Below are 25,055 nucleotides of genomic sequence, written 5' to 3' on the forward strand. Positions count from 1 at the left end.
CGTTCAAATTGATGGAGTTCTTCTTGCATGGCTATTACCCAGTCTGGGTCTTTTAGAGCTTCTTCTATGGTTTTTGGTTCCATTTGCGACAGGAAACACGCCATCATACTTTCGTGCAAGGAGGCTCTTGTTCTTACACCTTCCTGAATATTTCCAATAACCTGATATGATGGATGATCTTTTAACCATCGAAGGTCTGGTTCAAAAGCATCTTGTTGATTTTGAGCGTCCATTTCAGGAATGTAAGGTAGATCAATGTAAATCATTGGTTCAGATGTTGTGATAGATGAAGGATCATTTTGTTGAATTCCAACCTTTTCTTGAGGCACCGGTTCGGGTTCATGAACCTTTAGATGATGTTTCATGTAGGACGAGAGTATGTCTTCATCGTCTGAGGTATTTTCGTCAACAGGTTGCTGAGGATTTTGATTTGACTCGTTTGATGTTTTATATCCTGATGGGTTCATCTCAGATTGTTCATCAAACTTGACATGAATGGATTCCTCAATTACCATTGTTCGTTTGTTTAGAACTCTGAATGCTTTGCTTACAGAGGAGTAACCCATGAATAACCCATCATCAGCTCTTTCGTCAAACGCTCTTAGATGATTCTTTCCATTGTTATGTATGAAGCACCTGCAACCAAAGACATGAAAATAACCGATACTGGGTGTTTTACCTTTCCATAACTCATATGGAGTCTTGTTGTGAGATTTGTTGATTAAGGATCTATTTTGTGTATAGCATGCCGTGTTTATGGTTCAGCCCAAAATCTCTTAGGTAGTCCTGAGTGAGAGATCATCGTTCGTGCAGCTTCTTTCAAGGTTCTGTTCCTTCTTTCGGCTACTCCGTTTTGTTGAGGAGTTCGTGCTGCCGAAAGTTGGTGGAAAATTCCATTTTGCGCACAAAATTCCTTTATGACTTTGTTGACAAATTCCGTTCCCTGATCTGATCTTATTCGAATTATTTTGAGCTCCTTTTCTGTTTGAAGTTGTTTCAAAAGATTTGGAAGGGTGGTTTCTGTTTCATTCGTCTTTTTCAAGAAGAGCACCCATGTATATCTCGTGTAGTCATCTACTATAACAAGAGTATATTTTCTTCCACTCAAACTTGCTGGATCAACTGGTCCAAAGAGATCCATATGTAGAAGGCTTAGAGGTCAAGATTTTGTATCTATATCTTTTGACTTAAAGGATGACTTGAATTGTTTTCCTTTTTGACATGCCTCACAAATTTTATCTTTCATGTAAGATGCTTCGGGTAGTCCTCTTACGAGATTTCTCTTGGCAAGCTTGTTTATCGTCTTCAAGTTCAGATGACTTAGTTTGTTGTGCCATTCTTGATTGAGATCTGCATTACTTTTGGCTACAAGACAAACGTTAGCATTTGAAGAATTTAAAGATAATACATACATATTCTTCTTTCGTTGTCCTGTTAAAGCTGTCTTGTTATCTTTCATGTTCACGATTGCATTTGTCTTTGAGAAATTCTACTTTGTATCCTCTGTCACAGAATTGACTTGTGCTTAGAAGATTGAACTTCAGTCCTTCAACATAAGAGACATCTTGAATTGTTATTCCCTTGTTGATGATGTCCCCTTTTCCACGAGTTTTGCCACTATTTTCACCTCCAAAGATAACTTTGGGTCCATCAACTTCTTTAAAGTTGCTCAACATTGATTTGTCACCAGTCATATGTCTTGAGCATCCACTATCAATATACCATATGACCTGTTTTTCCTGCATCAAAAATTATGTGTTTTTAGGTACCCATTTAGTTTCGGGTCCTTGGGGGTTAGCAGTCAAATTTGGAACCCATATTAACCTAGAGTATCCACGACTCATCCTTGGTCCTCTATATCCATTGGATGTGCGATAATCATAATGGATGCTGGCAAAGACTTTAGCATTATATTTCTTACGTTGATTTTCCTGAGAAGGATTTTCATAATGCTTGAGATGATTGGTCTGTTTACGCAGATGAACCATTTCAAATATTGCTCTTGGAAGAGGTTCTGGGTAATCAAACCAATCTTCTTCTGATGGCCCAGTCCATCCATTGCCATACCCAGATCTTTTGAAGGATCTTTCGGGTTGTCTGATCTGTCCGCTTCTTGAAATTCCTTGTGCAGGATTCTTTCGTGTGAATTTCGGACGATATTGCCTCTGGTTACCATTCGTTTTTTTGTTGGATTGAGTGTTCCAGTTAGGCTGACCATTTTTATGGCGTGAACTCTGTTTATTGCCATTTGATTCATTCCTTTTGACATAGATTTGTCTAGGGTTGCCATTACTAGATTTCTTCTTTCCAGATTCCACAATTCGTTGTACAGCCGTACCTTTCGGTTGGCTTGTTGATTGTGGTGTTTTGACAATGTTAACTACCATCATAGGCTCAGACACCTGGGTGGGTCCTTGAACAAATGCGGCCTCGAAGCTTTCGTGTGAATATGCATTCGTGGGTTTGTTCAATTCGACTTGTGAAGAAGAGCTGGGGTTAAAACCAATTCCAGTTCTTTCCCCGGGCAGTCTGGATTCATTCAACATTCCATCCATTAGGTTGGATGAATTATTGAATTTATCCAAAACTTCAAGCAGTTCTTGCTCTCTCTTTTCTTTTGTTGTGCACAGCTCCTTTAGAGCGAGAACATCTTTCTCAAGCTGCTCCTTAGCAATGATTAGCATATTGTTCTCAATACGAACTTGCTCTAGTTCATTATGGCTAAGCCTAAGCCGAGAGTTCTCCTCCTTGAGTTTGGAGTAAGTGCTATTTATCACATTGAACCTCATCATCATTTCAGTGACAGATTCATTTGAGGTAAAACTTCTCACAGAACTTGACTCAGCTGAATAACAAGAGGAAGAATGACAATTTACCTCGTCTTCATCTGCCATGAGACATAGTTCGTCTGACTCTTGACTGAATAGGCACAGCAGTCCTTTCTCCTCATCAGTGCTTTCGTCTTCTGAGCTAGAGCTTGAGGAGCTACTTTCGGTTGCGACTGTGTCAGAAGTTTCGTTTACTAACATTGCCTTCCTTCTTCCTTCTTTTCTGGAGTTTGATGATTCAGGTTTGTCGCTTCTTTTATATCTTTCTCCAGTATCTTTTGAGGGGCTTGTGGTAGTATTGTTATCTTGATGTTTGCTTACTATGGGATGTGGACAGTTTGCCTTGAAGTGTCCTGGCTTTCGGCAATTATAGCATAATAGCTGAGAATCCATGGTTTCAGATTTTGAGGTTTGAGGAAAGTTTTCTTGCTTCTTTCGGTGGCTCGAACGTTGTGGATCTTGAAAGTTGTTCTTTCTCATGAATCTTTTCATTTTCCTGACAAATAGTGCATATTGATCATCAGATAAAAATTCACAAGAGTTAGATTTCGACCTGTTGGATGTTGATGCTGATTGATTTGCCAAGAGAGCAATATTTCTTGTTTCTGAATCTTCGGCATCTTTTGGTTCATGTTCGAACTCATAAGCCTTGAGATCACTGAAAATTTTGGCAGTGCTTGTTGTTTTCATGTCTCGACTATCCCTCATTGCAATAACTTTCATTTCCCATGATTTAGGTAGACCACGAAGGATCTTCAGATTCATTTCCTTCTCAGTAAGTTCTTTTCCAAGATCTGATAAATCGCCCATCAGTCTGGTGAATCTGATTTCCATATCCAAGATTGATTCATTTGGCAGCATTTTGAAATCTTCGAATTTTTTCATAGCCATTGTCAGCTTGTTTTCCTTTTCTTGCTCGTCTCCTTCTCCTAATCTCATTAGGACATTCCACACTTCCATAGCATTCTTGCATTTTCGGACTCTTGGAAACAGGGAATCATCCAGAGAGTTGTAGAGAATGTTTCTTGCTACATTGTCCAGATTTGCTCTTGCTCTATCTTCTGAGGAGTACTGGTCTTTTGGTTTTGTTATCATCTGTGGAGCTCCTGCACCCTGTGCGGCTGCTTGAGTATTCACCATCATGATTGTGATTAGTCCGATTGTTATGACGTCCCACATTTCATCATGAATGGAGCATAGGAGAGCCTGCATTCTTAACTTCCAGTCATCAAATTTAGCAAGACTAAATGCAAGTTGTTTGGAGCGATGAGCATGTTCCTTTTCCATTTTTAAAAAAAAAACGTGCAAAGAAAATATGCAAGATTTTCAAGAGATTTTCGAATAGGGATCTACCAGGCAGTAAATGCAAAGCCTTTACCGAACAAGGTATTGGCTCTGATACCACTTGTTGGTCCCGATAGAATGAGATGAGAGTCTAGAGGGGGGGGGGGTGAATAGACTCTTTTCGTTAGAAGCCCTAAACGTCACCTTTCGGTGTCTTGGCGCAGCGGATAAGATAGATTCGTTTTAAAATACTTTGCACGAGTTTACGTAATTAGACAAACTTTCGGTAATGATAATGAAGAAATGATATGAGAGCAAAATAAAAAGCGTAAGTAAGGAGATAAGGAGGACACGAGATTTTATAGTGGTTCGGCCAAAGTTGCCTACTCCACTCTTCTTCCACAACTGTTGGAAGGATTGCACTATCACTCTTAGTACAATTACACAAAGACTTCCTTGATCACTAAGCCGGACAGCCTTCGTAGGTTTTTCAACTCCTCGAGTTTACTCCGCCTCTATCAACTTCTTCTCCTGAGTTGAGGTTGGTAGAAAATGATTTCTTGAATTCTCCAACAAACAGATCTTGACTCTGAGATATGATAGCTTCAAACTGATGTCAAGACTTCCTTGAGGTGTAAGACAAGTGATTCTCCAAGTAACTTAACACCTCAAAAAGAAACTGGTTCACAAAAGCTTTTTGTAAATCGTAGACGTTTCAAGAGCTTTTGTAAGTGAGTAAGTCGAGTGATAATGAACCAGCGCCTTCTTAGTTGATGAAGGTGAGTTTATATAGGTGATGAAAATCCATCCGTTGGAGGGAGATGAAATTTTCGAACCTTTTAACCATTGGACAAGGACCGGGGGGGCTTCATGCATTAAATGCTTCATTAATGAGATTGTACCATGTAGCCGTTGAAGGTATGGGAAGCATTAGGGTTTTGTCCTCTAGCTCCAAGAGATAGTACATCTTCATTTAATGCTTCTTGAAAAGTGAGTCCCATAAAATGAAGTCCTTATTGTCCTAGGATGTTGTCAAATCAGACAGGTGAAACATTCTTCTCGTTGTTGAAGAGAAGTAATGTTTAATGAAGATCGTCTTTTACAAACACTGTCCTTTCGTGTTTGTTGACAACTCCTGCTTGACTCTCGTTGTTGTTCTTCATGTCTCGTGTCTTCTTTCGCCTTGGAGATCCTAACATCTAGTCATAACTCATTTTCGTGTGTTTGTCTAGCTTAACACGAATTACAAAAGAGTTATGGCAACTCTCGTCAAGGACGAAAGTAGCGAAACAAAAACAGCTAATGGTTAGGGGTCTACTTTTCTACATTACATTGGTATCATCAAAATCCTAATACAATGTTCCTAACACAGCGTGTTAACCGGTTTCCACAGTACTGAATACAGTCCTGCAACCCCTGTCCCCTCCCCTCCTGCCACGCCTGCTCCACCACATCCCTACATCCCTCATCATATAACTAGGCCATCTCAAAGCTCAACCCCCTCCTCCTAACTCCATTCGTCCTTACTTCCTCCTGAATTCAAAGAAAATAGCCGAATGATCCGATTTTCTAGTTCTTAAATTCATAACATGAACATGAGGAATTATGTTACGCCAATCATTCGTTACCAGAACCTTGTCAAGTCTCTCCTCAATCCAATTCACAGTTCCTTTCCCCTTCTCCCAAGTATACAGATACCCACTCATCGGTAACTGGGCCATACCACAATCCTCAAGTGTCTCCCCAAAACCCCGAAGGAGCCTATTCGGGTGCGGATTTCCCCCCCCCCCCCCCCCCCCCCCCCTCTTCTCATATTGATATAGTAAATCATTGAAATCCCCCACCACGATCCATGGGAGGTTCGATCTCGCCGCTAGTGTTCTCAACAAGTCCCAAGACTCAGCACGCCTAGTACGCTCCGAGAAACCATAGTAACATGTCATCCTCCAGCGTGGATGACCAGTCATAGTTACTTCAATATCAACATAGTTGTCTGAGTAACTGAGGAGCCTCGCCGTATTATTCTTCCTCCACAACAATGCTAATCCACCACTCAAACCATTATTGTTAACATAAAACAAACCTTCGAAACCCATCGTGACACGCGGTCGCTCCGCATGATCTCGAGCCACTTTGGTTTCCATCAGAAATACAAAATTGGGTTGCTTACGGGACACCATGTCCACTACCTCACGAACTGTCCGTGGATTACCCAAGCCACGGCAGTTCCAACTCAGCGTACTCATTGGATCGGGCAGGTCTGTGATCCAGAACCCGCCATAAACAAGTTTTTTGAGCTGTCCAACATCGTCACATCAGTACTATCCCCTTCCTGCTCCCGGCGGCGCTTGGCCACTGCAGTCACCACTTCCTCGGCCTCCCTCCTCACCGCCTCTTCTCTCGGATCCCCTTCCACCGCCGGCTGCTTTTTCGACAACCCTGACGCCGGGAAACCTTTCGGTTTTCCGCCGAGAGGAATTAGCCAGGGGTCACCCACCTCTCGTGGCCCCCGATTTCCCCCCACTCGTAAATCCGCAGAGTACGGATATTGTTCCACCAGTATTCTCGCTTCCCGAGCCTTTAAACAAAACTTATACGAGTGACCCATCATACCACAGCAAAAACAAAACGTGTGCAGCCGTGCATACTTGAAATTCACCCAACATGTCGTTTTATCTCGTTTTAACAGTTTCATTCATCGCTTGATCGGTTTGTCCACCGGAATCGAAACCCTAATTCGATAGTATGTCAGCCATGGAGCCCCAATAAACCTGTCATCCAGTTTGACAAAAGTACCAATAAAATTTCCAATTTGCTCAAGAATTGGTATCCCCGTATAGCCCATTGGTAAATCATGCACTTATACCCATAGATCAATCGTATCCAGAACCACATCAATCGGTAATACTCCGTCCGGAACCCTTTTACAAACAAGCGAATGATTATTAAACGACCATGGACCCTCATCCAACACATACTCCACATCCGTCTCATGATAAAAGATAAAGAGAAAAAGGTTCGGTTGAATCTCCGAAACCTGAACCCCCCGTACTGGTTGCCACACAGATGCCATGACTTGCCGCATATACTCTGCCTTAATAATCTTCGTCGTGAGGAATCACCCAACAACCCCCCTCATCGTCTAACACAATATCCGCCCATCGACGTGTTAAAGCCGCCACCCCACCTCCCTCAGTCGACTCCATAGTATCCAGCCAAAGGCCTCAACGTCGCAATTTGGTACTCACTGCCGGAAAAAGATCGAGAAATTGCCGTGAAAACCTAGAAAAAACCCTATGGGAAGAGAGAGACTCTAGCAAACCCAAGAGAAATTTTTTTTTGTAATTTTTACAAACTTTAATATATATACCTAATTACTTGTACTTTTATTATTTCAAGTGGCCAAGTTGGTATGATTGGTAATACTTTATACTAGCCCCTTTTATTGACCAGTGTTGGTGGGTCCAATGAATTTGTAAATAGAAAATAGAAAATGATATAAAGTCGACAGGAAAGTTTTGGAAAATGGGAAATAATATTATTAAATTATAAATATTTAATTGAATAATTTATTAACCACCACATTTTAATATTCTTTTTTTTTTTTGGTGGTAGAATTATATTGGTAATGTAGCATTGCATCTTTAATGATAAAATAGGTAATGCAAACACATAGAGAGTGTTTGGTTCATGGATTTAGCTATTAAGAATTGAAATTAAAGTTCAAATAAGTTTTTAGAACACTACAATAGAATTTAATTACCTCTTAATTAAAAAACTCATTCGGCATTTCCTAATAAAATAAGAGATTCATTCTATTATTTTTCCTACTAATTGATAATTTGATTTTTAAGTTTAGATTAGTGCTTTTAAATTTTTTTTAAAATTTTTATTTTATTGTTCATATTGGTGCTTTGGATGTCTTTATATTATAATAAATTGTCTTGATTTTTTGTTCTTATATTTTTAAAACCTTTATTTCCATTATAGGATCATACATAACCAAACAACAATATTAGTAATCATTATTGCAATTTTATCCTATTACTCAACATGCAAAATACTTTTATCCAAATATATTTTGTATGAAGTCTTGAATTTTAAGTTAATTATCAATTATTCTTTCTTGGTAGTTTGGCAAATAGTTTACCAACGGTTCCAAATGCTATGTTAGTTCACGAATAGTATGTACTTTAATTTTGACTTGTAAATAAATGTTGTCTTGCACTTTGTAGATCTGATATTTCAGTTTTTGCATGTGAAAATATTTCAAATATTTGCCAAGAGTGATATAAGTGTAAAACTTTATATTAGAGATGTTGAAATTAATTCAGTATGCACAAAATTATTTCAAATACTTACTTTAAACGAAATTAATGGAAACTAAATAAATTTGGAGCTTGCATTTGTTGTATGAAGATCTGGTCCCAAAGACCACAATCTAGAATGCTAAGGAGCATCCTAGCTAGTATTTTCCTAAGATCTGATAAGATGGTCTGCATCCTTTCTCAACTTACCAGCCTAATACAGTCTCTAGATTTTTTATTTTTATTTTTATGTGCTGTGTCACATTCTTTTGTGTGTTGTATGTGAGAGTTGGATAGGGCATCCAATAATATTCCCATAAGGCTTTTTACGGTATTTATATGCTAATTGTACAGAATATATACAATGTAGTTACAGATTGACACATCGCCAATGATATAAAACATATCAAAAAGAAGAAGAAAAATACATTGATAGAAGAGAGGAGGATCAACATCAACCAGTTGAACTTGTTAGAGGATGAAGCAAGACGTAGTTAGGGATAGTGCTGCCATTTACATGCCTAGATATTTTTCGTTACAACCACTTCTTTCGTCACATATATTGTACTATTTCTTTACTTAAAGAAACAATGCCATTTTTGGACCATTGTCCACGGTATAACAATCGTACGTACAATCTACCATTTTCTTTCCTTTCCCCTCTTTCCATTTTAAGACTTAAAAGTCTTCATAACCATCCAACAAGTCAACAACTACTCTCGCACTTATTCCCCTTATTTAATGTAATATAATTAATTAGTGAGGAAGTTTTTGTTTGTTTCCCCTTGGAAGCTGCCAAAAGTAGAGGATTAGGAAGATTAAACAATTGTTTGGCTGTCCCTTAATCAGCCAAAACAATAAAAGAAAATCTATGGTTGCCTTATTCTTCTTGCCGAAATCAAAAGATTTTAAAACACCCACTTTGCTGCTTGTGAGAATCAAACATGCAACCTCAAGCTTGGTATATGCGTGTTCCAACCCACCAACCCACTCCATCTCTTAAGTAATTATGTACTTGTCAAATTATTTAATGATCTCACAGAGGAAACTTAAAATTTAGTCCATCAAGCCAAATCAGTTCTTGTGCGGCGGTGTCTTACGGTGCGGCGGTGTGGCATCACCAATAGTTCAACAAATATACACCATCAACGTTAGGAAAATACACCATAAAAAACAGAGGAAAATTAGGTACGCATCACCAAACACACACCATTAGGTGTGAGTAAAAACACCATACACTGTTCGGAAATACGCCATTGGGGGGTGGTGAGTTATATGGTGTATTTTTTTTGGGTCTGTTGTGTATTTCTTGATGTTTTATTACATTTCATTGTGGTGTGTTTTCCTTACACTGTTGATGCATATTGTTAACACTGTTAGTGTATTCTGAAATTCCGCCGCACCGCCGCACGGGAAGACCTCGCCGCATTTGAACTTTGTTCTATATATATATATATATATATATATATATATATATATATATATGCCCAAAATATATTTCGGCAATATAGAGAAATATAATAATGATTATGAATACTAACATAGTTGATGTGACATCTATCAATTGAACACTTATGTTGGTCACAACACGTCTAAATTGTTAAGGAGGCGGCAAATGAGAACATGAGGTGATAGCGGAGTTGATGTATCTATTAATGATAGTCAAAGAAGTCTTATGGCACGGTGGGTGACAAAGTCTTCTGACACAGAGGTTTAGAAATTGCACATGTATGATATGTAGAATTATCCTATAACCTATCATCAGTTGTGAAGAACATATTTTGGTAACCTTAATATTATGTAGAAGTGACGGTACGGTGGTGGGAGTCCGGCGATGGTGATTAATATTGTGCAAGGTGGTGGACATTGATATTGGTGGGAGTCCTGGACAGTGATTATTTATATATATTTGTCAATTTAAAAGTTGTTGGCATTATTTATATATATTTGTCAATTTAAAAGTTGTTGGCATTATTTATATATTAATAATACTTGAATAATGTGCAGCATTGGTGGAGACAAAGTTTTACAGATGAGAGAGAAATTAAAACAATATTTTTACAAGCAGATCAGACCACCTACATCTTCTTTTTATACGCAATGTTTGGAGAGTTGTGGCCTCACCCACTCAATACTCATTCATTGAGAAAACTAAACAAGCAGATATCAATAATTTGAGAGAGAGAGAGAGATGGCATCTGTTGCTTTGACTTCTCTCAGTGCAACTTTGAAGTTAGAGTTTCTGCAGCCCAATAATCTAAGGGTTTGTGTGGATGATGAAGCATCCATATGTATCAATTCTTTGTTTGAAAAGATTTCATCTTTGCAAGCTTTTGTTCAAGAGAAATCTGGGGGTGGCCCTGCAACCAGAGATTTGGAGATGAAGATCAGAGACTTTGCACTGGACGCCGAAGATGGCATCGAAATACAATTCAGCAACTTTCTTCTGGCCAAGAACGCAGAGGATGAACAAAATAATGCTTCTCAGAAACTAATGCAGATCTTCGAAAAAGCGACAGAAAAGGCAGCAGAGTTGCTGAAACTTACCAGCAGCATAAGCAAAGAAGCAGTGAAGAATGAAAGTGAAGGAACACTGATTCCTTGGATAAAGCATTCTCCGGTGATGCTTGAGGGGGGCAGAATGGTGGGTCGTCAACGTGATCATATGCTGATAGTTGATAAACTCGCCCTCAATGATTCCTTGGGATTTCATCGTAAAATCGGAGTAATCACAATTCTTGGTATGACCCGTATAGGAAAAACAACTTTAGCTACAAGTGTCTATAATGATCCAAAAGTTATATCTCACTTTGTACGAGGTTGGATTACCATGTCTCGGGAATACAACAAGACCCAAACGCTACACGACCTTCTTTGGACACTAACAAAGGAGGCAAACATTCCTGATGATGATGATGTAGCAGCTACGCAGGTATACAACTTCTTGAAAGGTAAGAGGTTTCTAATTGTTGTGGATAACTTATGCAACACTCAAGCTTGGTATGATATAAGAAGATGTCTTCCTCATGAAGATGATAATGGAAGTCGCGTAGTGCGCACTACGCATTTAAGGAGGGCTTTCCCTGAGGAAGCTTACTACCCAAATTACTATGTCCATCACATGTCTTTGCTAAATTCAGAAGAAAGTTGGAATTTATTTTGCAATAACTCTTTTTTGGAACCACATATGGCATCTAAATTTAAAAAAATTAGGAGCCAAGTTGTAGAGATATGTGAAGGATTGCCGCACTCAATACTTGTAGTTGCAAAGCGTCTATCTAAGTGTGACAACATACAACAAGAATGGAAGAAGGTTGAAAAGGAAATAGAGTTGCTTGGAGTTCTAGATAGAAGGGCACTCACCCTCACCTACAATCAATTGCCAGAACATTTAAAAGTTTGTTTTTTATATTTTGGAGTCTTTCCAAGACGTAGTGCAATCAAAGTGAAACTAATAATTAGGTTATGGATTGCTGAGGGATTTATTAAGCCATTGAAGTTTACGGAGTTAGAAAGTCAAGGTTATGAGTATTTACAAGAGCTTATTGATAGAAGTCTTATTCTAATTGACAATATAAGGTGTGGTGAAAAAATTAGGAATTGTAGGATGCATAGTGCTTTGCATAGCTTTTGCGTAAGAGAAGCTCAGAAAGAGGGCATTTTTTGTGCTTTAAATACTCTGCAACTTCCACGAGGGTCATTTAGTATGTTTGCAAATTCATGCCGCTGGTTAAGCTTATATACACATAAATTTGACTATTATGTCTTGTTAAGAACAAACAACCCTCACTCCATTTTCTTCTTTCAAGAAGATGCTGATATATTTATATCTTTCAAGTTGCTTAGAGTTTTGGCTTTTGCTCCATCTTCGTTTCTTCAAAGAGAGCCAACACGCTTACATGATTTAGTTTTTTTGAGATACCTATCTGTATCTGAATGGTTTGAGGGTCTTGAGTATGTAGTGTCAACCAATCAAAACTTGCAGACACTTGTTGTTTCTAGTAAAGAATCCCAACTTGGAACACCTACTATTCATTTGCCTTCAACAATTTGGGAGTCACCGCAGTTACGACATCTTGAACTTGACAAATCATATATGATTGATCCTCCAAACATGGATAAAGATAATATGCAAACATTATTTTGGGTGTGTCCGACGCATTGCAGAACAGGAGTACATTGCAGGTTTCCAAACATTAAAGATTTGAAAATCTTTGTTTCTGGAGGCAATCCAATTACTTTGGATAATCTTGAATGTTTGAAACGACTTGAGATGCTAACAATTTCAGTTTTGTTAGGCCATGTTCTAACCCTTCCAAAACCATTTGTGTTTCCTTCACTTCTAATGAAGTTGAGCTTGAATGATATTAACCTTTCGGAGAAGGATTTAACGGGAATTGGCATGTTACCTTATCTTGGAGTTCTCAAGTTGAAAAATGTCTTTCATGGGAAAGTATGGGAAGTAGAAGCAAGTGGATTTCATAGCTTACAATTCTTGCTTCTTGAAGATAAAACGCTCAAGCAATGGAGAGTTGATAAAAATTCATTTCGTATGCTTCAGCGCTTAGTCCTAAGATTTTGTTATTGTTTGAAAAAAATCCCTCTTACTCATAAACATACTATATGTTTGAAGTCAATTGAGTTCCAGCAGTGTTGTCCTTCCGTTGTCACTTCTGCAGAGGATCTCCAACGTAGAACAAAGATGCGATCCAATGCTTTTGAGGTTAGAATTGAAGCTATTTTTAGGTTAGAAGCTGCGTAGTATAATTTTCTTTACATGTGTTTAGCCTTATCATCCTTAGCTTCATTAATATCTCATTTCATTTTCTTAATTTGCATTCTGTTTTTCATATATATAGATCAAAATTGTGGGACCTGAATATGATGAATCACCATGTACAGACATAGAAGAGTCTATACCTTCAGATGATGAATGACGATGACTAGCTAATGTATGGATCGAATCAAAAATATTCTTGGTTACCAACTAACTACATATTATTAACGTTTATTATTAATTATATATGGCACAGAGGATTTTTGGTAACAGATGGACAGAAATCGCGAAGGATGGTTTGTCTGATCTGTTCCTGCAGAACTGATAATGCTGTGAAGAATCGGTATTAGCAAAAGAAAACAGTAATTCATCCATTAATAGGATCGGAGGGTTATCTTTCCAAGTTAGCTCAACAGTATTTCAGAATCTGCAGTGCCCTTAAGAAGCAAAGGTGAAATTCGTTTAGTGTGCTTCAACTCTATATGATCACACTCCAGTAAATAACGTTTGGTTTTTGGCGTTTAGGAGGAGTCACATTCCAGATCCCCTAGAAAGTTTTAGCAACGGGGAAAAATCACTCGTGAGTTGTGATGCAACGAATCAGATGCTAAGGTCTCCATTTGCAGTAATAGGTCAAAATCTCTACAGTCCCGGGAGCAATGTATCGAGTCATCAAAATGATGAGGACACCAAAGATTCACACGCCAATGGTAAATAATCTGAAGCAATGTTTGGCTCTTAATACACCATTATTAGGTTATATAAGTCAGAGAAGTCATTTAGACTATTTTAGAAGTTCATTATCTTTTATAATCAACACCCGTTTTGGCTCTGAAATGGCACTATCAACATTGCATTGCATACATAGTTTCTTTCTCTATAACCCAAAAAAATTCTGATTGCAACAACTTAAAGGCCCTTGAAAGTTGATTATGATTGTATCAATGTTTGTGGTGGTTTATGTATCAATTTTTGTATTATGCTGATACGAAAAGGATCTTTTCAGGTACTTGAAGACTTTTTCAATCATACAAAAGATGGTGATGTGACGAAATGCCAAATTTCTGAGATGGAGATTCAACTCCAGAATTTTAAGCAGCAATCTGCAAATGAATTAAAAAGCATTAATGAATGCAGTCAACCATTTTTGATGTATTGTCACGTGCACGCTACATATGTTACTTGGGAATGTTAGTTTGTCCACAAAAATGGGAGTGCCTAATATATTGTTGTGCAGGCAACCTGCTTTATTGGAAGAGTCTGCAGGCAGCTTGGAGTATAGCACGGGATCAACTTTACTAGCCCACGAGGTTGGTGATAATAGAGAAAAGAGCGAAGCCGAGCTATGTGCATTGCATCAGGATATTGAACCGGGATTACAGTCAACCACATTGATGATGAATTTGCAAAAGGAATTTCTGGCAATAATGCCTAGACTTCTCAAGGTGTGAAAGACTTGTACTTTATGCAACGCATTTTTAATCCGATTAATACTTCAGGCTTACAAAATGTGTGTTTCCAGTTAATCCCGTTAATGAGACTATATGTGAGTATTCAAACAAAGAATGTTATTCCCCTCTTCAAGTAACCCCCATGTTCAGATCCCTAGGAGCAGCTATTCCCAGTAAGGGCAAATTATGTTGTGCATCCGTACGCACCATGCATGGTGCATACGGATGCAAAAAAGACTTAGTTTTATTAAAAACGCGCGTCTCCCCTTAAAAAAAATCAGGTTCGATTCTCAGCAACAACATATGAAATATAATTCCAGAATCTATGAACTAAAATTCCAGAATTTAATCTATGAACTAAAAATTCCAGAATCTATGAACTAAAATTCCAGAATCTATGAACTAAAATTCCAGAATCGATGAACTACAATTCCAGAATCGATGAACTATAATTCCAGAATCAATAAACTAAAATTTCATAATTTATGAACTAAAATTCCATAATGAATGAACAACATAATGCTGTTGCTGGGAATCGAACCTGAATTTTTTTTTAAGGGGAGACGCGCGTTTTTAATAAAACGACGTCGTTTTTGCATCCGTATGCACCATGCATGGTGCATACGGATGCACAGCATAACTACTCCCCAGTAAGTAACACCCTTCATTGTTTCACTATCTGACCTAAACTCAATTCAATGCTGACACTGTTTTTTTCATTCGTTTTCAAGAGAGACAATCCATAGTAAAAACGCTTGGAATATAATCTACGTCTCTGAATCCTTCTCATCCTCAATCAATCTCATGCAGATTCTGCAGGGCTCAACCACCATGACTTTTCGTCCAAAAATTTCAGGCATGTGTAGATTTTTTAAAGCCAGTTTTCCGTTGGATTGCAGTCATTATGACCTGAGTTTTTACAAAGAGGCCATGAAGATCTGATCCCAAAGACCACAATCAAGAATGCTAAGGAGCACCCTAGTATTTTCCGAAGATCTGATAAATGGTATGCATCCTTTCTCAACTTACCAGCCTAATAAAGTGTACGTCTAGAGTGGCTTTTTAATTTTTTTTTTTTTGTTTTGTTTTTTGTTTTTGTTTTTTTTTTTGTTTTTTGTTTTTTGTTTTTTGTGTTGTGTCACATTCTTTTGTGTGTGTTGTATGGGAGAGTTGGATAGGGTATCCAATAATGTTCCCATAACGCTTTTTACGGTATTTGTATGCCAATTGTACATAATATATTCAAAGTAGTTACAGATTGGCACATCGCTAATAATTACCCCCTGGTATATAACATATCAAAAAGAAGAAGATTACATTGATAGAAGAGAGGAGGATCAACATCAACCAGTTGAACTGACCCCCCAAATTGTATATTACTTTTTGTTGTAAATTTGTTATTCTTACCTGTTTTGTCTGTCCTTTCATATTCTTATGCAAAGTTTGTGACACTACTTATCTTTGTTGTTTATTCAGCCGAATAGGATTACCTTTAACTTAACACCGGAGATCATTCTTCAGGTATATTGTTTCCTTTTTACTTTTCTAAACATGACACTGTACAACACATTTAATTATCAGAAGAAGCTTAGAATAAGAAGAGTAAAAGACATTTTTGGTCCTAGACTTATAGTGACACGGACAATTTTAGTCTTTTTTTAAAAAATCAGACAATTTGTGGACACTCTTATTGCGACGATGACAATTTTAGTCCCCCGTTAATATTCCCGTTAGATGCCCCGTTTGAGCGGGGGTAATTGTGTCTTTTCAACATTAGACCTCTTTCTCCTTCATCAGAGAAGCGCAGCTCCGGCATCCTCCTCTTCCCATGTAAATCGAACAGCAACCCAGAGAACAATATTTGAACATAAAAATAAAAATAAAAACAAAACAAAACATTTGAGAGATGGTGGAAGTGTACAAGTTACTAAAAGCTGGGCATCAACATGTGAACCACCACCCACTTTAAGAATTAGTTGTTCCGTGTGATTGATTTTGTTCCTCCGTCGCTCCTTCTTCCTTGCTTTCTTGGGGGTGCTTCTTCTGCCTTGGGGGCCGACAGGGGAGGCGTGCCACCGCCCTCAGTCGCCGCCAGGGGACGTGGTGGCGGGTCGAGCCGGCCGTCAATGCAAGACGCGCATTTGGTCTCCACCCAGGTCTCGAAATCGTAGTGGGCGCGACCCATGATTCGGTGCCCGGCAATCAAGAGATCTGATGTGCACCATGCCTGTAATTGGAAGGATTTTCTGAAATTGAGCCCTAATTCCTTCAATTGGGGGCTTCTCCTTCAAAAACTTACCAATCAAGGTTAGTTTCCTCTATTTTTCTGCTAGATTTTCCCAATCTGATTCCTTAATTGAGACACTAGGCTTGCCTTCGTTTTGATTGTGGCCAAGTTTTCTGGGTGAAGGAGGCGGACGAGAGTGGTGGCGGTGGAGCGCCCCTCGTCTGCTACACGCTGGAAAGGACCAAAGGTCGTCGGAGCTCGTCGAGGAAGACCGTCGTCGCTGCTAGAGGGACTTTTCTCGCCGCTTCGCCGGAAAACTAGAGGATGCCGCTGGTGGGGTGTTGTAGCTGTTGGTGAGTTGTGCTACTATCGATTTTCCATTGAGAAGAGGGAGAGACGAGAAAGAGGAGGAGATGGGGGTTGTTGGTGGATTAAACTTATTTGTTGTTGGCAAGGAAGAAGAAGGTTGAGGATGGGTGGTATTGTGGCTGCCGTTGTTGTTGTTGTTTTCGTGAATAGAGAGAAACAAAGAGAAAATGGGTCTCTTGTTGAAAAGACGCAATAATCCCTGCTCAAACAGGACATCTAATGGAAATATTGACGGAGGTCCAAAATTACCCTCGTTACAATAAGAGTGTCCATAAATTGTCTGATTTTTTAAAAAAAGACTAAAATTGTCCGTGCCACTATAAATCGAGGACCAAAAATGTCTTTTACTCAAATAAGAATTATCAGGTATTGTCATAAATTTGGTCCGACAAGATTTTTTAGCATTTTTGTTATGATTTGATCTGCAATTGTTAATTCATTCTTGTGGTAGGGGCTGCAGCAAGATTCTTAGACATGGCTTTCCTAGAGGCTGCCAATGCTATTCCACTTTAATTTCCTATAAAACATTCTATACTACTATTTGACGGTACATCACAATCTTAGTATTTTGGATATTTGTTAGTATTAAATAAAATTTCCGGTGTTTGAGGTTGAACATATTTTGGATATTTGGTATAGAGATCCTAATGGTATTAAAAAGCATGGACCCGAGGGCGCAGAGCAAGAACGGGTCCCGGGGCGGTGCCGCATATCCGTCCCGGCACGAGGCTTCGGCACGTGGCCCTGCGCGAGCCACGGCTTGAGGTCGGACCGGCCCCTCCACGGGGTCGGACCGACCTCCAAATGGGCTCAGTCCGAGCCCCAGACGGGCTCGGACCGGCCCCCACAGCGCGGCTCGGTCGCGAGACCAGGCGCGGTCAACTTGAGATCCAACTACCCCCGTTTTACGGGGAGGCTGTTGGGGGGTTTAACTTGTATAAAAGCCCCTCATTTGGTCCTAACAATACACGATCTATCCTACTTACGTACTTTGTACTAGCGAAACCATTGTAATAGCCTATTTACGGCATTTGATATAATATACGGTCCTCACCACCTACGGTCCCTGCGGCCTTACGACATCGTTTTGTCCCGTTTATATATTTTCCATATTACGTTCTTATCCGGGTTTAATAATTCGGGCCACCCCGGGTTAATTAAATCCATCAATACTATACTTTAAGGTACATTTAAAACTCCTGTGAGTTGCTATCTTCTATAGAAAGGCCTCAAATACAATTTCTCACAACCTTGATTTTTTTTTTTTCCTATTTGATATGCTTCTGTTTCAGTGTTTCGGTTGATCTCAAGGGAGGGATGAAGAAGAGACTGAGAAGTGGAGTGGTTTGTTACTCTGCAACTCTGACCCCTCGGAATCTCCATTGGGTCTACATTGTTTTCTCTGTGTAAGTAAATATCTTTCACTCTTTTGATTATTATTTTTTACTGTTTGCGCATCCTTCCTTATTTGTAAATGTTTGGCAATAAAAGTATATCACAGTCTCTGGTCTTCCCTTCTTTTCCTCCCTTTTACTCTGAATCTTCAGATGATTACTATGACATCGGGGCTAATTTTTAGGTCAATGTTGTTTAGTATGAGTGTCCAAGACTTGCATGTTTTATTCTCACAATTCTTCAATTCTCTTCCTTAGGGTTTTAACTTGATTTGAGATCATTTTCAGGTAGTCGGAAATTCCATAATTTTCAGCAGTGGGAACTTCTATTCACAAATCTTTTCTTCTTCCTTTGTTTGCTTTGCAAGCCCCTTAAACTCTTGTCTCATGGATCAAGTAAGTCTCTCTCTTTAATTTTTGTGGTTTATCGTCATGGTGAGTGCATGCTATTAAATTCCAAGCTTCAATAAACAAATTGAACATTGATTTGCAGGGGTGAGTATGGCTTTTGGACAGCATTCTTGACACTGCTTATTCGCCTTTTCTTCTTCTTTCTCGGTAATTCTTAAAGTATTATAGTATATCCAATTGACATTATTTGAAACATGGAGTTGCCTGTTTTAGCAATATTAGAAATGTAAGATAGAAATTCTAGGTTTTTTTCCTTATTGTTAACTTAAGATGATGAAACGAGCACGAGGGACATCACCCATATTGAGCGTAATATTGAATCTCTTGTTTTCTGCTTTGGTATTTTATTTCATTTCTTTGACAAGTAAAAATGTTGTAGTATTCATCTTTTTCATAATGAGAAATTTCAAATACAACCAGAACATACCAAACCAAAACTCCCCCTTTGTAATTAATTCATACAATCATACTTCCCCATTGTACTCCCCCTTTTTGCCAATAAATTGACAGAGATGAACATCTATATTCTTGGATTGAGTCTGACGGAGTGCCCTATGGGACTGAACCTGCATAAGAAGATTAGAAACAACGAGAAAAGCAGAACGTGATAACAATTTTAACAAATAACATATAAGCACAAGTTAAGTTGGAGCAGATTAAGTATATAAAATATATCAAGTAACGAACGCATTCAGGCACAAATTCGTAGCAAATAACACAAAAAGCACACAATTGGGTCACTCAAGAAGACAGATTGGTAAATAAGACAGTAAGCACAATCAGGTAAAGCATATTCAGCCAGAGATTCAAATAGAGCAAAATCAGACACAGATTCATATAAATCAACTTCAGGCAGAAATTTATAACAGTTAGCACAATAAGTATACAAGCAAACACAGATGCGGTCATGACCGGACCAACAAAACACATTTACATATTGTGCAAATATTAAACAAATTGCATCAAATTTTCATTCAAGTAACCATAGAGAATTCAAAGATGCAACACAAGAAACAAAAATAACCTAAGCAAAAATAGGTTTATCAGTTCAAAAGCACTCAAAACAACGCAAGTAGAACATTTAGTAAATGCATAGAAAACAGTCAAGAACAAAACACAAGAATCAATCCGCAATTTAGAGTAGTAGGTAACGAAAGGACTAATTGCGGGAAAATTAAAAAAAAATTGGAATACAGGACAAATCAATCATAGAGAGACACACTCACAAAAAAGACATAGATGCAATGTGAGAGCATGTAGGAACAGAACCATTAATTCAAAAGATAAATTCCTTGATCTTGAAATAGATTCTATCACAGATGCATAATATTTCACTAGCAAAGATGAAGAATTGTCAAGATTTGATGAATGTAAGGATATTGGAGTAGAGGGCACCAAATTAGGTAAAGGAACACATAAATACTCAGCTTTAGACATAGGAATATTTGCAGTTATTTCACAGGACACATTAAACAATGACACCCTAAAATATTCATGAAATCAACAAAAGGAATTAGAGAATAATGAACCTGTAGACCTTATCACCAAAGATGATGGCAAAATTAAGTTTGAAGATGGATGATCTATTGTGGATGCGTGTTGGAATGTCAATGTCGTCTTGATCAATATCAGATTCTGATTCTGATTCTGGTTCTAGGTCAGGTTAAGTTGGCGTGGGTGATGACGTAGGTGACTCTGGATCTGGTTCAGGAGTTTCAGAACGGTTTGCATCAGGTTCTGTCACTAACTCAGGTTGTGAAATTTCAGCAATATCATTCGGTTGATCATCAATTACAACATTTGTAGATGGTCTTGGTCACTTTGTTGTATACACGATATGCCCTGCTGTTCGTTGAATAACCGGGAAAGATCCCCTTGTCGCTTTTTGGTTCAAATTTTGCAACAGGATTTCTATCCTTCAAAATAAAACATCGTGAGCCAAAAATGTGAAAGTATTTAATATTCGGTTTCTTACCTTTCCATAATTCATACAGTGTTTGACTTGTGCCTGGTCAAAGATAGACTTGGTTGGGGATGTGACATGCGGTGTTTATAGCTTCTGCCCACAATTTTTGAGGTACTCCTTTGGCGTTGAGCAGGACTCATCCCATTTCTTGAATGGTGCAGTTTTTTCAGTCAACGACTCCGTTTTGTTGAGGTGTCTTTGGTGCTGAATACTCGTGGGTAATACCTTATTGATTGCAAAAGGCATCGAACAAGTTGTTGTCGAATTTCCGCCCGTGATCACTTCGAATTCGAATAATAGGTTCATTTCTTTCCTTATGGAGTTTCAGTCCCAGTGTTTTGAAAGCTTCAAGTGCTTCAGATTTTTCCCTGAGAAAGATTACCCACGAAAAATGTGAAAAATCATCAATACATACCAGTATGTATTTCTTACCTCCAAAACTCTCTGTTTGAGTTGGACCAAAGAGATCCATGTAGATTAGTTCCAGGCAGTGACTCGTGTTTATGGTATGTTGAGCTGGATGAGATGAATTGGTCTGTTTCCCAGCTTGGCAGGCACCACAAATGGTTGATTTGACTTTCATCTTCGGTAAACCACGAACACCTTCTATCTTCACTAGTTTATCAAGTAGTCTGTAACTCAGATGCCCCAGTTTTTGGTGCCATAGCTCAGCTTCATCTATGCTGGTCCTGCAATAGAAGATATGTTAGTTAGAATATAGCAATTGTCAGTTAACCTTTTACCTTGCATAACACATTGATTTGTTTTGTCCAGGACACTGTAGTAATTTTTTGTGAAGCACACGTTCCAATTTTGGTCACATAGTTGACTTATACTTAGGAGATTTGCGTGAAGTCCACTGACTAGCAATACTTTTTCTAGCTTTGGCAGGCCAACTACATTTAGCGTGCCTATGCCAGTGACCTGACCTTTTAATACCTTCACCAAAGGTAACTTCACCTTTGCTTGCATTTACGTTACTTAGAAATTTTGGCATTTCCTGTCATGTGACAGGAACACCCGCTGTCAAAGTACTATTTCTCTTCTTTTCCTGCACTTTTAGAGTGAAAAGAGATAAACGAAATATAGTCAGTCTTTTTAACCCAAATCTGTTTTGTAAAGGGTTGGATGTTCTTGTACCTGAACTTCTCGATTCTTTGATCCTTGTAGAAGTAGTAGCATTCGGGTCTGGTATGGCCACGCAACCTGCAATAATGACATACGGGGTTATAGAGTTTGTAATGTTGCTTGTTTGACCTTACTATACCACTTTTATGTTTCGTTGAGCTGGATTCAGGAATGTTTCCTGGATCAGGTCCAGACGCTTTGACGAATACCGTTTTATCCTTTGAGTTGCTTCCGGTGAAACCCAAACCTAATTTTGCAGAAGTTTTTCTTCCGGAATCAAGGATTTTGTCAAGTGTTGAAGTGGTGTCCATCATTTGGATTTGTCGTTTGTAGGTGCTTAGCTCTTATTTTAGGGTCTGTACCTCCTGTTTCAGCTTCTCTTCTCGGTCAGATGCCTCTTTAAGAAGTACATCCCTATCAGCTACTTGATTTTGGTATACTTTACTAGCATTCACTACAATTCCTATTTCACTAGCCAATTTGCGATTTTCTTTTCTTAGGACTTCCCATTTGGGGTACAACTTATTAAACTCAACTTCAAAAGATAAAGCATTTAATTCTAAATCTTCCGATGAGACATATTCACCTCCCTCTGAGTCAGCTCCTTCTTCAAGTTCTGAACATCCAGCAACACGTGTAGTAAAAGCAACAAAATTACCGGAGACTTCTTCTACATCAGATCCAGTTGTTTCAGCGTCAGGTTCGTCATCACTCCAGGTAATGGCTGACGTAGACTTTTTGCGTCTGAGATAGGTGGGACACTCATCTTGGACATGTCCAAAACCTTCACACTCATAATATTTGATTCCTTTATTCTAGATTTTTCTTTGGACGGCCCTGGAAGTGAGAACGACTGCTTGATGTTTGACGAGCCTGTCCTAGGACCAGCTTTTGATGACATTGTTCCTCTTTGTGAATTTTTGTTGCGTGAATTATTTGATACCTGTTTCAAAATTTTAGAAAATTGTTTAGTAAAAAAAACAACGATATCATCACCTGGTTCGACTGAATCAGATACAACATTATTTCTTTCAGCGGCAAAAGCTACATTTTTTTTTGTTTTTTTTTGTTTTTGTTTTCGTGTGATCAGTTAAAATTTCCATTTCATAGGTTCTAAGATTTTCCATTAACTGAGTAACCGTTTTGTTCTCCCAGCCGTCGTGTTCCAAAATGGCCATGACTTTCATTCTGAACCGTGATGGTAACGACCTTAGAATTTTTTTAACAAGTTTTTCTTGGGGAAGAGGTTCACCGAGAACCATCGCACGATTTGCCAGTTGATATGCACATTTTAAACTCATATTTTAGGTACATTTTTATCATAATTTTGCATTGGTTATTTAATATTATCTAATAATTAGTTCTTTTTATATATAATACAATATATAATATATAATATATATATAATACATACTAATTAATATATATATATATATATATATATATATATATATATATATTTATATATTGCGTACAAACTGAACATATATATATATAATATAATATATAATATATAGAATATACTAATATATATAATATAATATATAATATATAGAATATACTAATATTTTTTGCTTGAGGACAAGCAAATGTTTTAGTGTGGGGAATTTGATATGCACATTTTACACTCATATTTTAGGTACATTTTTATAATAATTTTGCATTGGTTATTTAATATTATCTAATAATTAGTTCTTTTTATATATAATACAATATATAATTTATAATATATATAATATATAATATATATATAATACATACTAATTAATATATATATATATATATATATATATATATATATATATATATTTATTTATTTATTTATTTATTTACTAGTAGTACGTAATATATATATTAGTATATTCTATATATTATATATTATATTATATATATATATGTTAAGTTTGTACGCAATATATATATATATATATATATATATATATATATATATATTAGAAATCAACAAATAAATTAAATAAATATAATATTTTAATTTGTTTGCTTTCCTAACAAAACATATGGTGCAGCAGCAAAAATAAAGTCAATGGGAGCTATTCCAAGGCATTATTACAAGGAGTTTCAACATATGACACAAAAGTAGGAAACAAGTGGTAGGAAATAGTTTAGGTTTATTTTTAGAATGCTATAAATAGTAGAAGTTTCTTATTGTAAAATGTTCATTCTTCCCCTCTCGATTATTCTTTAAAGTTGTTACCAATGTCCATTCGTGGCTAATTTCTTCTAGCTTGGCTTAGTGAATTGATGCCCCGGAATTGATTATGCTGTAAGATTATTTATTTATTTTTATTATATATGTTTCTATGCATTTGAGTATTAAATATTCTGCTAAAATTATTTGAATAGTTGTATCATTTAATTGCTAGGGAGGCATACTAGTTATTTATTTGATATAATTATTTGCTATATTAGATAATGTTGTGCTACAAATTATTCTAATATTCAGTAGCAACTGAGGTTAATTATTGACGGCTTAGTGATAATTGGTCTCGGGTAGAATATTTTCCTAAATTAAATGCAACCGCTTGTGCTTGTGTTATTTAGTTTGTCGGTTTTCCTAGTTCCTATTGCTGCTATTAAATTAAATCTATAGCGCTTGTCTTAGATTATTTAGTAGTTAGGGGTAATTAAACCGCTTGTGCTTTATTTATCTACAACTAAGGGAAAACAGAAATGAAATAATTTCACGACAAATATTCAATTGCATATTAATTACTTTATTAATCAATGATCAGTGTTGAATTTCGGTGGTGGATCTTTACTAACCAAGGTTTCGTATTATAAGTGTTTTCGATATATTATTTTCACTGTTTATTCGTTCGATTTGTTTATTTAATTTCTCTTTTATTTAATATTTATTCTCGATATATTCCAAACCCCCCATCATTTCCTTAA

At 37.4% G+C, this 25,055-nt stretch overlaps 1 protein-coding gene and 1 long non-coding RNA gene across 3 annotated transcripts; both read left to right on the top strand.

Annotated features, from left to right (window-relative positions):
- The first annotated feature begins 5,618 nt into the window (after positions 1–5,618).
- Positions 5,619–17,784, top strand: LOC109166257. Its single transcript, XR_002051629.1, has 3 exons — positions 5,619–5,631; positions 16,257–16,265; positions 17,695–17,784. It is a non-coding gene; the product is annotated as an uncharacterized LOC109166257 (long non-coding RNA).
- On the top strand, positions 10,570–15,642 carry LOC109166248 (putative late blight resistance protein homolog R1A-4). Of its 2 annotated transcripts, XR_002051625.1 has the most exons (7): positions 10,570–13,142; positions 13,279–13,371; positions 13,453–13,647; positions 13,722–13,906; positions 14,203–14,348; positions 14,434–14,641; positions 15,458–15,642. XR_002051625.1 is itself a non-coding variant. In XM_019315171.1 (3 exons), exons 1-2 carry the CDS (start codon positions 10,611–10,613, stop codon positions 13,354–13,356), a joined length of 2,610 nt encoding a protein of 869 aa, XP_019170716.1. In that variant the 5' UTR covers positions 10,570–10,610; the 3' UTR covers positions 13,357–13,371; positions 13,447–13,473. The 2 variants fall into 2 exon arrangements, 1 of the variants encoding a protein (XP_019170716.1); XM_019315171.1 differs by lacking the exons at positions 13,722–13,906; positions 14,203–14,348; positions 14,434–14,641; positions 15,458–15,642 and having other exon boundaries at positions 13,447–13,473.
- Positions 17,785–25,055: the final 7,271 nt, after the last annotated feature.

Source organism: Ipomoea nil, unplaced genomic scaffold, assembly GCF_001879475.1.
Source record: "Ipomoea nil cultivar Tokyo-kokei standard unplaced genomic scaffold, Asagao_1.1 scaffold3087, whole genome shotgun sequence".
NCBI lineage: Eukaryota > Viridiplantae > Streptophyta > Magnoliopsida > Solanales > Convolvulaceae > Ipomoea > Ipomoea nil.